At 47.6% G+C, this 16,013-nt stretch overlaps 1 protein-coding gene across 2 annotated transcripts in view; it reads left to right on the top strand.

Annotated features, from left to right (window-relative positions):
- Positions 1-14,157, top strand: part of TKTL1 (transketolase-like 1) — a 30,754-nt gene extending 16,597 nt beyond the window's left edge. For both annotated transcript variants that reach the window (XM_011955894.1, XM_011955896.1), the window contains exons 7-13: positions 276-440; positions 5,801-5,957; positions 7,982-8,112; positions 9,864-9,947; positions 12,408-12,504; positions 12,659-12,778; positions 13,812-14,157. In XM_011955894.1, the coding sequence (XP_011811284.1) occupies positions 276-440; positions 5,801-5,957; positions 7,982-8,112; positions 9,864-9,947; positions 12,408-12,504; positions 12,659-12,778; positions 13,812-13,984 (927 nt within the window). In that variant the 3' untranslated portion in view covers positions 13,985-14,157. The remainder of the gene's footprint in view (positions 1-275; positions 441-5,800; positions 5,958-7,981; positions 8,113-9,863; positions 9,948-12,407; positions 12,505-12,658; positions 12,779-13,811) is intronic.
- The last annotated feature ends 1,856 nt before the right edge of the window (positions 14,158-16,013 follow it).

The following is a 16,013-nucleotide window of genomic DNA, read 5'->3' as shown; positions in this document are numbered from 1 at the left end:
CCTGCTTAGGAAGTGGGGGTCGGGGGAGGGGGGAATGTTAACTAAAAAGAGCACAATTTGAGAAAAACTTGGGTGCCACATCAGCTATTTAGTATGGATTTAAGATTGGCTAGTAATCCATGTTTATGACATTAAGGGAAATTTTTGGTGAGTCACGAATTTACTTTCTTCAAGATAGATGATGATTTGTCATTCTACGATATGGTACCGTCCTTCTGTAGTCATTCCTTCTAAATGCATTTGAAGAAACTCTACCACCTGATTCTTTCTTCTAGATAGCTACCCGGAGAGCATGTGGTTTGGCTCTGGCTAAGCTGGGCTATGCAAACGACAGAGTCATTGTGCTGGATGGTGACACCAAGTACTCCACCTTCTCTGAGATATTCAACAAAGAGTACCCTGAGCGTTTCATCGAATGCTTTATGGCTGAGCAAAACATGGTGAGTGTGTAGTGTCTCTCAGGGCTTCTTACAATTAATGGCCCACTGGACACAGGAGGCCCAGCCTGTGCTAGTTTTTCTTTCCATTTATGAAAGCAAAAGGACTGGAAAAAAAATTCCAGGGAAACAGGAGGCAAGTAGCCAGGTAGAGTCTGAGAGGTAGCTTCTAGGTCTGCTACGAGGGCCGTAATAGACTACTCGGCACTCTCTGGGCACCCTCTCCAAGTTGGCTGAGGGCAGCAGGCCCAAGGCCACAGACAGTCAGTGGGTCCTCTGAGCCTAGAACCATCTGAACCCAGGGCTCTGGGCCTGAAGCATCCCAGGCTCCCTAGTAGCTCCTTCTGCCCATTCTGCAACCACCCAGAGGCACATTGGTTGAGGAGTCACAGAGAATGCAATTTCTTTCTCTCCACTGTAGAGGGGCCTAATATATCACAGAAATGCAAATGTTGTACTTACTGCAATCACAAGAATGTCAATACTTAGAGCTGGTGCCTTAGGCAAAGCCATTCTGTTTATCTGTGCCTCAGTCTCTCCCCAGAGTGATACTAATGCAGCGAGTATCTCAAGCACATGCACACAAGCACACCTCTCTCAAGAGAGGAAGGAGTTACTGCCAGTAAACCCTTTGAACTCTAAAGCTCTGTGCATCATAGATGTTGCCCATCTCCTGTCATTATGCCAGAAAACCACAGGCCAGCAGGTCTTATGTGACCACCAGTGACTTTATGTGGAACAAATAGTATTTAAAAAAATTTTTTTTGAGACGAAGTCTCGCTCTGTCGCCCAGGCTGGAGTGGAGTGCTCGGCTCACTGCAAATTCTGCCTCCTGGGTTCATGCCATTCTTCTGCCTCAGCCTCCCGAGTAGTTGGGACTACAGGCGCCTGCCACTACACCTTGCTAATTTTTTTGTATTTTTTTGGTAGAGACGGAGTTTCACTGTGTTAGCCAGGATGGTCTCGATCTCCTGACCTAGTGATCCGCCCACCTCAGCCTCCCAAAGTGCTGGGATTACAGACATGAGCCACCGCGCCCGGCCAGTGTTTTAAATTTTTTAAAAATTAGTTGCCAGCATTTAAAAATCAGATTATAGGTGTGGTGGCACAAGCCTGCAGTCCCAGCTACTCGGGACTCTTAAGGCAGGGTGATGCTTGATCCTGGGACTTTAATGCTGCAGTGTACCACTGCCTTCCAGCCTGTGAAACAGCGAGACCCCATCTCAAAAAAGAAGAATCAGGAGGTCTTATATGGAATACACATTTCTGGATTCTTTTGAAAAATGGGAAGAACTGCTACCACAGGGTGGTATTCCCTCCTGACGCCAGTTGACTGAAGCCAAAAAGCACCCATTGAGATGGGTACCCCCACAGCTCCCCATGCTCTGCTGGGCCATTTGGTTTTTCTGTTTTTTGTTTTTTCAAGATGGAGTCTCTCTGTCACCAAGGCTGGAGTGCAGTGGCACGATCTCAGCTCACTGCAACCTCTGCCTCCCAGGTTCAAGCGATTCCCTTGCCTCAGCCTCCCAAGTAGCTGGGATTACAGACATGCGCCACCACGCCTGGCTAATTTTTGTATTTTTAGTAGAGACAGGGTTTCACTATGTTGGTCAGGCTGGTCTCCAACTCCTGACCTCAGGTAATCTACCTGCCTTGGTCTCCCAAAGTGCTGGGATTATAGGCGTGAGCCCCCGAGCCTGGCTCATTAAGCTATTTTCATTTCGAATGGAAAACAATGCAGTCTATAATTTTCCGGATTGATGCTCCTATCAAAAAGTTTGCTCCCCACCTCACTGATTCCGTCAGCACACAGCCATGTAGTCTTCTCCGTGCCTGCTGATATGTTCTCATAGTTAGAAAAAAGTTGTAAAGAAAAGGCGAGCAGGTGGTATTTAGTGCCATGCTGAAAGAGGTGGCTACAGTGTAGAGCTTGACCGAGGCAGTCAGGGACAGCCTTTCAGAAAAGGTACTTAAGCTGAGTCTAGCGTGACGAGGGGTCAGCCGTGTACAGATGTGGGAGACAGCATTTCAAGCAGGGGGCATGGCCAGCTGTAGGCAGGCCCAGGCTTGGGATGTTTGGAGTGCAGAGGGAAGGCCAAGTGGTAGAAACATGGTGAACACAGAAAGGTCTCCAGGGCCCAGGTCATACGGGGTCTTATAGAGGCCCTGTTCAGTATCTGTGGTTCTCTTGCAGTTTGCTGGGAAGCAACTGGAGGGCTTTAAGCAGGAAAGTAACAGCCTGCATTTTCCAAAAGTCTGAAGAGTGAAGAATGGCTTCACGTAGGAAAGGGAGGAGAAGGAGAGGGTGACTTGGACCAGGGCAGTAGCTGTGGAGTCGGAAGGAAGCAGACTTGTCACATACTGCCTTGGCAGGAGAGCCAGCAGGATGCCAACAGCAGGTGTCAGGACAGGAACCAAGGCTGGCACTTGAGTGTGGGCGACAGCACCTGGGGGAAGGTGGTGTCACCTCTTGAGATTGACAAGACTAGGGGAGAAATGGACTGGGGGACACCAGCAGGAGCTCTGTCAGGAGCTCTGTGTCGGCCTAGGGGGTTGGGGCACCTGTTAGATGTATGGAGGGGAGACAGTGGTATCAGATGGCTGGGCAGTAGATCAGTCAGTCATTTTCACATGTGGCTGCTCCACACCGCTAAATGCAGTTTTCTAAACTACATATCCCTTGGCGTAGTTTTTAAGCTAACATCATTTTTTTATTTTTGTTTTTTGTAGAGATGGAGTCTTGCTCTGTCAGCCAGGTTGGAATGCAGTGGCACAGTCATGGCTCACCACAGCCTAAACTCCTGGGCTCAAGGGATCCTCTGGCCTCGCCCTCTTGAGGAGCTGGGACTGTGAGCATGAGCCACCATGCCTGGCCACATCTAAATTTTTAATCACCAATTTAAATAGTTGCAAAGGACGTAGTTGTTCATATATTGACATTTTTGATTTTTTTTGATTTGGCTTGAGCCACCGCGCCCGGCCGACATTTTTGATATTTTAATGTTCAAATCATGCCGTTAAAGATGACACTGGCTGGGCATAGTGGCTCACCTGTAATCCCAGCACTTTGGGAGGCTGAGGCGGGCGGATCACAAGGTCAGGAGATTGAGACAATCCTGGCTAACATGGTGAAACCCTGTCTCTACTAAAAATAAAAATAATAATAAAAAAAGAAATTAGCCAGGCATGGTGGCGGGCGCCTGTAGTCCCAGCTACTCGGGAGGCTGAGGCAGGAGAATGGTGTGAACCCGGGAGGCGGAGCTTGCAGTGAGCTGAAATGGCTCCACTGCACTCCAGCCTGGGCAACAGAGCGAGACTCCATTTAAAAAAAGAAAGAGTTCAAGACCAGCCTGAACAACATAGTGAGACCTGGTCTCTAATTAAAAAAAAAAAAAAAAAAAAATTCATGCTAAGCCACTTTTCTTTGTCAGAAATTAAATCCCTTTTTCTACTTGATTTCCAATTTCCATTCCATTCATTTCCCCGATATATCTTTATGCATGAAAGCCTTTCATTGTCCTGTCATTTTTCTCTGCAACAAAAATATGCATATAAATTGATAGCTTTTTTAAAAAAATTATAGGCCTGTGAGCATTAGGTTTTTTTTTTCCTGGACTGAGATAGAGTTTTTATTAGCTAGTATGTTAGTGGATGAATATACTTGTAATTTGAATGTGATAGCATTGAGAACAGATTCTGTTCCTGTTTTTCATTTTAATGATGTGCTACGAAACCTTACATGAATAAGTAGATGGGAAGGGAAGTTTTGTTGGAGGAATGTCACTCAAGTCTTTGAATTCCTTCCCAGTTATAAGCCAAAAAAATCACATACTGATCTTTCATGTAAAGTTGTTTATAAAAATTGTTTGCAGAGTTGACAGTTTCATTGGTTCAGTTCTTCGCTTTCTCTCCGCCAGCGTAGTTACTTCAAACTGTCCTCTTTGCTTGGGCCTGGAGGTTCTTCACTCCAGGATGGTCCCCCTGTAAGAGTCAGGTGACTGAGAGCATGCCCTTTGGGGATCAGGTTGCTAGGAGGTGATTGTTAAAAGAGACAGTGGGAGACCTGGGGCAGTGGCTCACACCCGTAATCCCAGAACTTTGGGAGGCCAGCCGAGGCGGGTGGATCACCTAAGGTTAGGAGTTCGAGACCAGCCTGACCAATATGGTGAAAGCTCGTCCCTACTAAAAATAACAAAAATTAGGCGGATATGGTGGCAGGTGCCTGTAATCCCAGCTACTCGGGAGGCAGAGGCAGGAGAATCGCTTGAACCTGGGAGGCGGAGGTTGCAGTGAGCCAAGATTGTGCCACTGCACCCCAGCCTAGGTGACAGAGCAAGACCCTGTCAAAAAAAAAAAAAAAAGACTGTGGAAGGGAAGCACGGACCCTCCTTTTGCAGATGAATGTAGACAGAGTTGATGTGGAGTTTGGGATCTTGAGTGTAACACCTACAGCCACATCCCCTTTGGAAAGCCTGTGTGTAGCCCCAGAGAGGTTTGTATTCTAGTTTGAAGCCTACTGGGGTATTTGAGCCCAGACTTCTGGGGAAGTGGGGTAAGGAATGGCAATGTAAAGTGGGGGTCATTACCAGAATGCAGATCAGGGGAGCATTGGGCCAGATGCGACTTCCCAAGGATGCGCAGGGCCCTGAGGACTTGCCCCAGCAGCGCCCATGAGGCGACAGCACCGGGCCACTGCCACACTGCAGAAACCGAGAGGAGGAAATGTCTTGAGATCAGGGGCCAAGTCAAGTCACAGGCCAGCCAAGGTCAGGCAGCCTCTTGGTTTTGTGGCTTCGAGGTACCTTGTGGGGATGGTAGCCTAGATGAAGTTGGCTGGGAAGAGCATGGAAAATGAGAAGGAAGGGGCAGTGACTCTAGGTAAGTGTTGAGAAGTTTGCTGCGAAGGAGAACACAGATGTGAAGGCAGGACAAGGCAGAGATGGGGGTGTGCAGATAAAAGGTACTGGCACACACCTGAATGGAAATGGAATGATCCAAGAGAAAGGGAGGTAGCACAAGAGGGGAGGAGGAGCTGCATGGCTGGAGACCCCTGTGAGAAAGGAACAGGATGGATTCAGGATGTCCTGTCAGGGCGTGGACCCTGGAAAACTGCGGGCACCAGGAGGGCAGGCAGGAGAGACTCATCTCTTGTTCCCTAGGAGCTATGAGCTGAGGGCACCATCTGAGCAGGAGGGACAGATGGGTGCCCAGGGTTTGAGGAAAGAGGGGTGTGGGAAGGACGCATGCTAGAACTTCAGAGCAGTTCACCAGGTGCAGAAAGGGGGTTATCGTGGGGACTGTGGGGGAAGGGGCAGTGGGGGCAGTATCCAGGGATGTTCTGATTCATGTTCTCTGTGTTGCAGGTGAGCGTGGCGCTGGGCTGTGCCTCCCGTGGAAGGACCATTGCTTTTGCTAGCACCTTTGCTGCCTTTCTGACTCGAGCATTTGATCAGATCCGTATAGGAGGCCTGTTTGAGAGCAACATCAACATTATTGGTTCCCACTGTGGGGTATCTGTTGGTAAGGGTTCTAAATGCCATCATCTTGATAGCCTTCCTCCTCCTCCACAGAGAAAGATAAGCATGTGATTGGTTAAACCATGAATTTCCTTATGGTTCCATGAAGTTTGATTATTCAAGTCTTTTTCTTGAAAGAGCCATATTGTTCTTTAAAAGTGTCAGACACTCAGGGCAACTTTTGAAGTGCATCTCTCGGTGGTACTGTTGTTTCAGACAGTGAGAAACAGTTGCCTATCCTGAGTGCCCCTTGTGTGTTGAGCTGTGTGCAGGTTATGGACAGGACTGGCAGAGTCATAGAGCCTTTTCTGCCCTCGCTGTGGTTGCAATCTAACTGAAGGTGAACAGCATCACAGAGGACAAGGAGCATTCTGGCTGGCTGCACAGCCTGCTCAGGTTGGGGGGGGGGCTGGGACCACCAACCCCTCCTTCCTGCCTAGGGCAGCGAGAACCCTGGAGCATGACACAAGGCAGGAACTCTTACAAACACGCCCTTCTCAGAATAGTATTCACCTGGCAGGTGGGCTAGAAGGAAACCACAGGCAATGGAAAGCCGGAGAGGGGATTGAAAGAAGGTGTGCAAGGTGAGAGAAAGCCATGGGGTGGGGAGGGGATCTAAGAGTGAAGAGAGAGGTGAGTGTGCCTCCTAACAGATGGAGTACTCTGCGATGGTGTGAAGAGCGAAACACACCAATCTCCAGGATTCCTCACTTGGGAAACGTCAGGGAGTCATTTTCATGAATGACAGAAATGACCTGGGAAGATGAGCCAGCTGGCGTGCCTGTGGCAGGCAGATGGGCTCAGTAGATACGGCTGCACACACTTCTAGAATGCCAGAGGTGCACATTGGGGAGCCATCTCAGGGACTCCATGGGAGAATGAGGCTGGACGAGATGGCTCTAGATGGAGCTGGAGTCACGGCTGTCTGGGTGAAGCTGGAGGCACAGGTGGTGGCCAGGGAGAGGAGGCACGGTAGTGTTGCAGGGGCAGAGGGGCCTAGGTCCTTGAGCCCACCTGCGGCTATGCTCAGTGTCAGTTTTGAAATAGTCGCATGGAGAAAGTGGCCCTAGGTTCCATCCAAAGAAGAACTGGAAGGCTGGGCGCAGTGGCTCATGCCTGTAATCCCAGCACTTGGTGAGGCCAAGGCAGGTGGATCACCTGAGGTCAGGATTTCGAGACCAGCCTGACCAATATGGTGAAACCCTATCTCTACTGAAAATACAAAACTTAGCCAGGCATGTTGGCACATGACTGTAATCCCAGCTACTTGGTAGGCTGAGGCAGGAGAATCACTTAAACCTGGGAGGTGGAGGTTGCAGTGAGCTGAGATCGCCCAGTGCACTCAAGCCTGGGCAACAGAGCGAGACTCTGTCTCAAAATAATAAGTTAATTTTTTAAAAAAAGCTGGGCTGTTGAGGTTAGACAGTGGTCCTAGGCAAGGCAGTGTGCATGGTGACAGTCCCCTTCCTAGCTGAGAGGAGCTAAGCCACCCAGTGCACGATAAGATTTCTCTCACATTTCTGGCCAGAAACTGCGTTCCCACATATATCCTAAAGTACCCTGTAGCACCCTCAATGTGCCTTAAAAATGTGTTAACTACTTGGAAGGCCTGGAGAAATGAAAAAGACCACTTTGGTATGTAAAACCCGGTCTCTGGATGTATAAAAGGTAGAGCAGAAAAGGTAGAACAAAGCCTGAGGACCTTCCTAAAGAGCACGGGTTCAGAGGCTTAGCAGGCCAAACTCAGGCCAATTCTCAGCCACTGTGGACAGTAGCTTGGAGAGACATCTGAAAAGTCAACTGGGAGCCTAACCCAAGGCGTCACAGTGTGATCTCGAGGGAGACAGGCGTGCAAGAACACAATGTAAATGAGTTACAAGGATGCAGTAGGACCATTACGGGGCTCTGCTAGAACTTGGGACGTCCAGTGGCAATAGGAATAATTGCTTCTTCAGAGCTAGAAGCGCGTGGAGGGCAGGTCCCTAATGGGGTTATGCTCATGTTTTCATCGGGCTGTGGTTCTCTCAGGTGAAAACGGTGCTTCCCAGATGGCCCTGGAGGATATAGCCATGTTCCGAACCATTCCCAAGTGCACGATCTTCTACCCAACTGATGCTGTCTCCACGGAGCATGCTGTTTCTCTGGCGGCCAATACCAAGGTATTTTTGAGGGGACACTAGTTTCAGACAGAAAATGCTTCTGGACTCTGCTACTAGTTTCATACTGATGATTGGACTTTTTTTCTCAGCAAAAAAGTGATAATTCATTTTAGAAAATTTGGTGATAGAATTCTTTATAAAAAACAGGTGTTTATACACACAAACACATTTGCTTTGTAAAAGAGTCAAACAGTACACGATACTGAACAGAACCTGACAGCCTGTCTCAGTCAGGGCTCAGCAGAAGATGCAGGGACCATTCTGGGTATTGTAAGCAGGAGAAGGTGTTTAACAAAGGGTGCTTAAGAAGCCGCAGGAGCAAGCCCCAGGCAGAGTCCCAGACTATAGTGTTAGCCCCCAGTGGCTGCAGCCAGAGGTGAAGAAGCTCCTGCTGCGCCCATGCCTCATACAGGTAACCCCTGGTGCAGTTGGGTTGGGGACTGTACGTTCCCTTTCCAAGCACTCATGGGTGTTTCTTTGATTTTTTTTTTTTTTTTAATACAAGTGGGCTCCCACTTTACATATTACTACGTACTTTTCTTTCTTTCGTTTTTTTTGTTTGTTTGTTTTTTTGAGACAGTTTCACTCTGTCACCCAGGCTGGAGTGCAGTGACATGATCTCGGTTCTCTGCAGCCTCTGCCTCCGCCTCCCAGGTTCTCCCGCCCCAGCCTCCTGACTAGCTGGGACTAGAGGTTGGCTACACCATGGCCGGCTGATTTTTGTATTTTGGTGGAGAGATGGGGTTCACCATGTTGGCCAGGCTAGTCTAAAAATTCCTGGCCTGAAGCGATCCACCTGCCTTGGCCTCCCAAAGTGTTGGGATTACAGGCATGAGCCACCGCACCTGGCCAATTGTATACCTTTAAAATTAGTTTATCTTGGAGATTGTTCTGTGATTGCACACATGCTATAGGATTTCATTTCTAGAAAGGTCAAGAGAGGCGCAAAACAAGATTAGGTGATAGAAATTAAGAGTAGAGGTTGCTTCTTAGTGGGTGGAGACTGACTGGAAAGAGGCACAAGGGCTCTGCTGGCAGAAACGCTGCTGGGCTTGGATGAGGGCTCCACAGTGGATGCAGCATTCAGGAAGTGCTGAACTTAGGATGGATGCATTTCACTGCAGCTGAGTTATGCCTTGGCGAAGACACTGAATAAAGATGGGTCATGGCATATGAATGAACAGTAGTGACGTTTCTTGCTATATTCGTTTATAATGCATCCATTAATATGTATGTAAATTAACAAATACTTTAGACATACAAGTGTTAATTTATACTGGTAAATGTTTATATGCTCAAATTGGTCATAAAAATGTATTTACATCTGATCGGAAAAGGGGCGAGTCATCTTGTAGTCAGATAGATGTTTATGGTCTTTCTAAGGATGAAGCATTACAAGCTATTGTGGCAAAAGTTAATGTTTTAACATTCTTTTCTGGGCTTTCTAGTCAATGTGAGTCAGTGCTCCTGCCGTGAGTTAATGTTCTGTGCAGACAGAACAAGTCAGTGAGTATTGGGGAATCTTCCAAGGGGATTGGTGTGATAGCACGGGGAGCTTGTCCTTCAGGGCAGCCCCAGGGCCCTGCTGGGACGTGTCGTCCACTGGCTGTATATGGTCACCCCGTGCTCCAAAGCCTACAGTTTTAGTAAAAAGAGGTGTCCTGTTCACACCCCTCGCTCACTTCTTTCAATGTCTGTTGTTGGAAATTCATTGTTTGCTTTTCTAAACCATGGTTCCATTTATGTCCTAGGGGATGTGCTTCATTCGGACCACCCGAGCAGAAACTATGGTTATTTACACCCCACAGGAACGCTTTGAGATCGGACAGGCCAAGGTAAGGGCTTCAGCGCTCCAGCATTATTCAGTATCATCTCCTGTAAAAAGAACACTTCTGAATCTATCACCAGGTATCTTCAGGGTTGAGACATCATCCTTTCTTTGCTGTCATTTTTTCGAAAAACAATTGTGACCTTTACCTGCTTTTCCTTGGGAAAGAACATTCTATGAACTTCAGCTTAGCCTGATCTTCTCTGCTTTCCAAATGGAGTCTTTTTTTTTTTTTTTTTTTTGAGATGGAGTCTCGCTCTGTCGCCCAGGCTGGAGTGCAGTGGCCAGATCTCAGCTCACTGCAACCTCTGCCTCCCAGGTTCAGGGCATTCTCCTGCCTCAGCCTTCCGAGTAGCTGGGACTACAGGCGCCCGCCACCGCGCCCGGGTAGTTTTTTTGTAATTTTTAGTAGAGAGGGGGTTTCACCGTGTTAGCCAGGATGGTCTTGATCTCCTGACCTCATGATCCGCCCGTCTCGGCCTCCCAAAGTGCTGGGATTACAGGCTTGAGCCACCACGCCCGGCCCAAATGGAGTCTTTTGTTGTTGAGCTCAAAGATAACATGAAGCCACTTGAGCATCATGGCTGTAATTTATCTTGGCCGCAAGCTAAACAAAACAGAAGCCAGCACTTTGGGAGGCCAAGGTGGGAAGATTGCTTGAGGCCAGGAATTCGAGAGCAGCCTGGGCAACATAGTGAGATTCCCATCTCTACAAAATTTTAAAAATTAACTGGGTATGGTGGCATGCACCTGTGGTGTGTCAGCTACTCAGGAGGCTGAGGAAAGAGGATAGGGGAGCACTTCAGAATTCAAGGCAGCAGTGAGCTATGATGGATTGCACCACTGTACTCCAGCCTGGGTGACAGAGTAAGACCCTGTCTCTAACAACAAAACAAGACAAAAATAATAGAAATCACTTGAAATGAATAATCTGTTAGGTTCAGATTTTACAGATCTGAGACCAGGAATAAAAGGGAACATGATCTCTGGTATTCTCGCAAAAGCCCTGAGAAGTTAGGTTATCAGCCCTATCTTTAGATGAGGGTTGGAGAGAAGGTAAGTGTCTTACTTAAGGGTTTACAGCTTGTGAGTACCAAGACCAGAATCCAGGCCTGAGTGGTGAGCACAATCTCCCCAGGCCTACCTGCCACACTGACCATCTCCTGCTCAGCCTGCCTGTCAGGGCCATGCATGGGGAAAACCAGAAACCTCTATGGAGAAAATAAGTGACTCTGCTCATCACCTAGGGAGTGGAGCTTGCAGACATTTTGACATGCTTCCTTCCTTCCTGTCTTTGTTCTAGACATACATGTATATTTTACACAGTTGGGATCGTACTGTATAGAAAGGTTTGCCCATAGCCACTTTTGAAAGAGCAGCAGGTAACATCTGATTTGGTTGCTAAGGACTAGGCTGCTCCAGAATTCACAGTTGCAAGTGCTCAGAATGGCCAGAACTGTCCACTGTGTGTCATGAGGTAGCTGGGAAACACCACCGAATAGAAAAGTCAGTGTTCACCTTTGGTGTTAACTACAGGTTCTGTTTCTATGGGGAGGGTCTCTTGACATTCACATGGTTTGCAGAGCTTGCTTATTTCTGTCATCTTTTTTTCTAATAATTTTCCTGTCCTGACAAAAGCAAGTAAATTTACTGCTAGTAAAGGATGTGAGTTAAATGTGTGTGATAACATGGATGGCATGGATCGTTAGAGGGCTGGGCTTTGCAAAGAGGACATGAATATATGTGCATGCGTGTATATGTATTTTAAGAGGCCGGGGCATCCTCAAAGAATGGGGTGGCTCAGAAACCCTATCTGTACTATCAGCAATGGTTCTTAAGCTACAGGGAAACCTATACAGAGAGGAAGTGGAGAATAATTCCAGATGTCTCCGATGGGTAGCTTTGGAGGCAACTAAACTATGAAAGAAGCCCAGGAACTCTGTCTTCGCTTGCAGAATAGTACGTTACTGAGAGCGAGGGCTTTGATGTCAGCCCCGCCTGGCTGTGGGTCCCAGCCCTGCCCTGGGCCACTTCCTCCTGCTTTGAGATTTGCTTTCCTCAGCTGCAGAATGGTTGTGCCACTGAACAGATCTCACAGGGAGGGTGTGAGGGTTCTCAGAGCTCAGGCACACAAGATCTTAGCACTGAGCATGTTTCCAGTGCCCAGCATGTTCCCATTAACGTGTCAGTCATTGGAGTCCAATATTTGCGTGCCATAGTGAGCTCTCAAACCAGACTCCTCATGGGTATGTGGCATATCCACGCTCCAGGACAGCTGGAGCAGTGTAATTGCCTATCAAAAAGTATGTGTCCTGGCTCGTAAATGCATCTGATTTTTTTAGTAGCAAATTATTAAGGAGTGAAATTGTTAGAATTGGAGGATAGCAGCATAGCAAAGTACCTTCCACTTTGAGATGCATTCTGTGTGTAGTAACCACGGTGTTCTGTTTTGCTGGCACTCTACCAGGTCCTCCGCCACTGTGTCAGTGACAAGGTCACAGTTATTGGAGCTGGAATTACTGTGTATGAAGCCTTAGCAGCTGCTGATGAGCTTTTGAAACAAGGTCAGTTGGTTGAGTCTGAGCATTGAAGTTCAAGCTGGGAAGAGGTGGGACTTCAGCTACCTCCTATGCCCTGAGTGCTCTTTTTATTTTTATCCCTGCATGTTAGTTAGCTAAGTTTGTTTCTTGTACCAAGCTGGTTTTTGCTGTTTTGCAGATATTTTTATCCGTGTCATCGACCTGTTTACCATTAAACCTCTGGATGTCACCACCATCATCTCCAGTGCAAGAGCCACAGAGGGCCGGATCATTACAGTGGAGGATCACTACCCGCAAGGTGTGTGTGGGCATTGGGAATGCTTTGGAAGGTTTGGTGTTTTTGTTTTCCTTGATGGGCCACATGGCATGCTCTCAGGCATCACCTATAGTCTACCTCTCACCCAGCATGCCTTTGTTGTTTGGTGTTCACTAAGCATGGGGTCACGCTCATCCACATCTGTGTGTCCCCAACAGAGTGCACAGTGCCCGGTCACCAGGTCGGGTCAGTGGCAACACAGAGGAGTGGCGATTGCAGGCAAGCGAGGCATCATGAAAGGCATCACTGTTTCTTTAGGTTTGGATGACAAATAGTATGCCCCAGGCCAGGCAGGGTGGCTCATACCTGTCATCCCAGTGCTTTGGGAGGCCAAGGCAGGTAGATCGCTTGAGGCCAGCCTGGTCAACATGGTGAAACCCCAGCTCTACTAAAAATACAAAAATTAGCTGGGTGTGGTGGTGCACACCTGTAGTCCCAGCTACTTGGAAGGTGGAGGCAGGAGAATCACTTGAACCCAGGAGGTGGCGGTTGCAGTGAGCTGAGATCATACCATTGCACTCCAGGTTGGGAAACAGAGTAAGACTCTGCCTCAAAAAAAAAAAAAAAAAAAAAAGTGTGCCCTGAAGAAAGAAGCAGGCATAGTGCCTTGCAAGCAGAGAACACAGCAAGTGCAGAAAAACAGTGTGTCAGGGAGAAGGGACTGGGCAGTGTTTGCGCCTGGAAAGGTTAGGTGGGACAGATGATGTGATGCAAGGAAAGCATCATGTGTCCACGTGGCAGGGGCCCTGAGCCTGCACAAGTGGTGCCTGATTCTCTTGAAGGACTCCTGGGACCCAGCACACGGTTGCCCTCACACCTGAGGTTGATGACAGGGAAAGGATGCAGGGCGGGATCCACCAGGGCAGGAACAAAGAAGTCCTGCCCCAGCCTTCCCCTGGTCCCACAAGGGGCATACTGAGAAGTGCCTCCCATGCATTCAAAGGCTTCTATGTGGTGAGGCTTTAAGGCTGAGGAGCTGCTTTCACGAAAGGGCCTAACATCCTTGTTTTCCCAGGTGGCATCGGGGAAGCTGTGTGTGCGGCCGTCTCCATGGATCCTGACATTCAGGTTCATTCGTTGGCAGTGTCAGGAGTGCTCCAGAGTGGGAAGTCCGAGGAATTGCTGGATATGTATGGAATTAGTGCCAGACATATCATAGTGGCCGTAAAATGCATGTTGTTGAACTAAAATAGCTGTTAGCTTTGGTCTTTTGGCCTCTTTACCCTTTGTTTGTGTTTGTTCCAAAACCTCATTTAAATCTATACTGTCAGGCTTTGTTTCTTAAAAGCAAAGCCAGCTAACACCTTCTTTCATCCCTAGTTCGGAAATTCAAGCTAACTACTTATCCTTCAAACGGTCACACTGTGTTTTCCTTCGTAACTGGTAGAGGTAATAGTTTTTTTCAGTGTATTTCCTTCATGAGTAAAGAAAATGTGAATTGAAGTATAGATTGCAGTAGCCTAGGTTCCACAGCACAATAACACCATGACACCTACCGCTGTTCCGACCTTGGAATTCTGTGCCATGCCACCTGCAGCCACCCTGGAATTCCCTTCATTGTTTGCCTCCACAGTTTTGAGAGGCTGTCAGGCAGCAGCGAAAGCTTGTTAGGATGTCTTGTACTGCTTGTCATGAAGGTCTCCACACTGTACTGTTCAAGTCAGTGTTAATAAAGCATTTCAAAACCAGCTGCTTTATTCAGCACGTGCCTTCTGTGTGAATCAGTTTCTCAGTGGTCAGTTCCTAAATAAGGAAAGAGCTTTTATCTAAACCAGAAGGAGAATGAGCCGTGGCCCCCACCAGTAAACCTGGGAAAGAAGAACGGGCTGCAGAGGAAGCACTTGCTCGAGAACAACACATGGCCTGAAAAGCTGTCCCTGAGCTGATGCCTTGCTGTCAGCTATAAGCACATGAAGTATGTGGCTAGAGGGCAGGTGCGGTAACTCACACCTGTAATCCCAGCACTTTGGGAGGCCAAGGCAGGTGGATCACCTGAGGTCAGGAGTTCAAAGACCAGCCTGGACAACATGGTGAAACCCCCTCTCTACTAAAAAATACAAAAATTAGCCAGGCATGGTGGTGCGCACCTATAATCCCAACTACTCAGGAGGCTGAGGCAGGAGAATTGTTTGAACCCAGGAGGCGGAGGTTGCAGTGAGCTGAGATCCTGCCATTGTACTCCAGCCTGGGCAACAGAGCAAGACTCCACCTCATAAAATTTTTTAAGTGTGTGGCTAGAATCAGAATGCCAGCCAGAAAAAGATGAACCTGAGCTTCAAAACTAGATTTAAAATTCTACTAGATGTGTCTGCTGTGCCACATTCCTGTTTTGGCTTTGCTTTTGTTTTGAGACAGGGTCTTACTATGTTGCCCAGGCTGGTCTCAAACTCCTGGCCTCAAGTGATCCTCACGCCTGGACCTCCCAAGGTGCTGGGGTTGGAATTATAGGCGTGAGCCACCATGCCCAGCACATTCCTTATTTTGCCCAAATTAAGTGGTCAGAGATCTATGGTGTCATGACCAGTGTGACTGAGGAGTTGTTCCAGAATGTGCGGGATAGAGATGGAAGCACTGGCCTGGGGCTTGGAGTCCTCAGAACCTTTTCCTACTCCTGCCCTTGTAAGTCACTGAGCTGGTTTCCTGGCCTGTAAAATGAGCATGATGCTGCTGCTTATTTTATAAAATTTCAAAATTTATTTTGTAAAAATAGTTTATATAGGGTGATTGCAGAAAATTTAGAAAACGCAAAGAAGCAAAAATTTTTTTACCTTATCTCACTGCTTCAAGGTAATCACAGCTTCTCACACTCCAGACAATTTTACTCAAAGTATACTAGTGGTTTTCATTCTTTTTATGGCCACATCTATTCTATTGTACAGAGATAACATATTTTCTTCTTCCATTCAGTTGATGAATGTGGATTAGTTCCACTTTTGTCTCTTGTGAATAGTGTTCTGACAATTCACATATTTTGTGAAGGAGTAGATGTCACAAAATACGTGAAAGATTTTGTGTAGATGTAGATTTTCCCTTCTTAGGGACGTGTATACTAGGAGTGGAATTGAATTGCTGTGTTGCAGGATAATTCTGTGTACCCTTTCAAGTGTGTGGTGGGGGGTGGTGTTTACCGTTTTGTGAGGAGTAGATGCAGTGACACTGAAGGTGGCTGTAAAGCATTACTTTAGAGGAAGGCATTTTTTTTTTTTTTTTTTTTTTT

Source organism: Colobus angolensis, unplaced genomic scaffold, assembly GCF_000951035.1.
Source record: "Colobus angolensis palliatus isolate OR3802 unplaced genomic scaffold, Cang.pa_1.0 Scaffold402, whole genome shotgun sequence".
Taxonomy (NCBI): domain Eukaryota; kingdom Metazoa; phylum Chordata; class Mammalia; order Primates; family Cercopithecidae; genus Colobus; species Colobus angolensis.
This window is presented reverse-complemented; position numbering and strand designations above follow the sequence as displayed.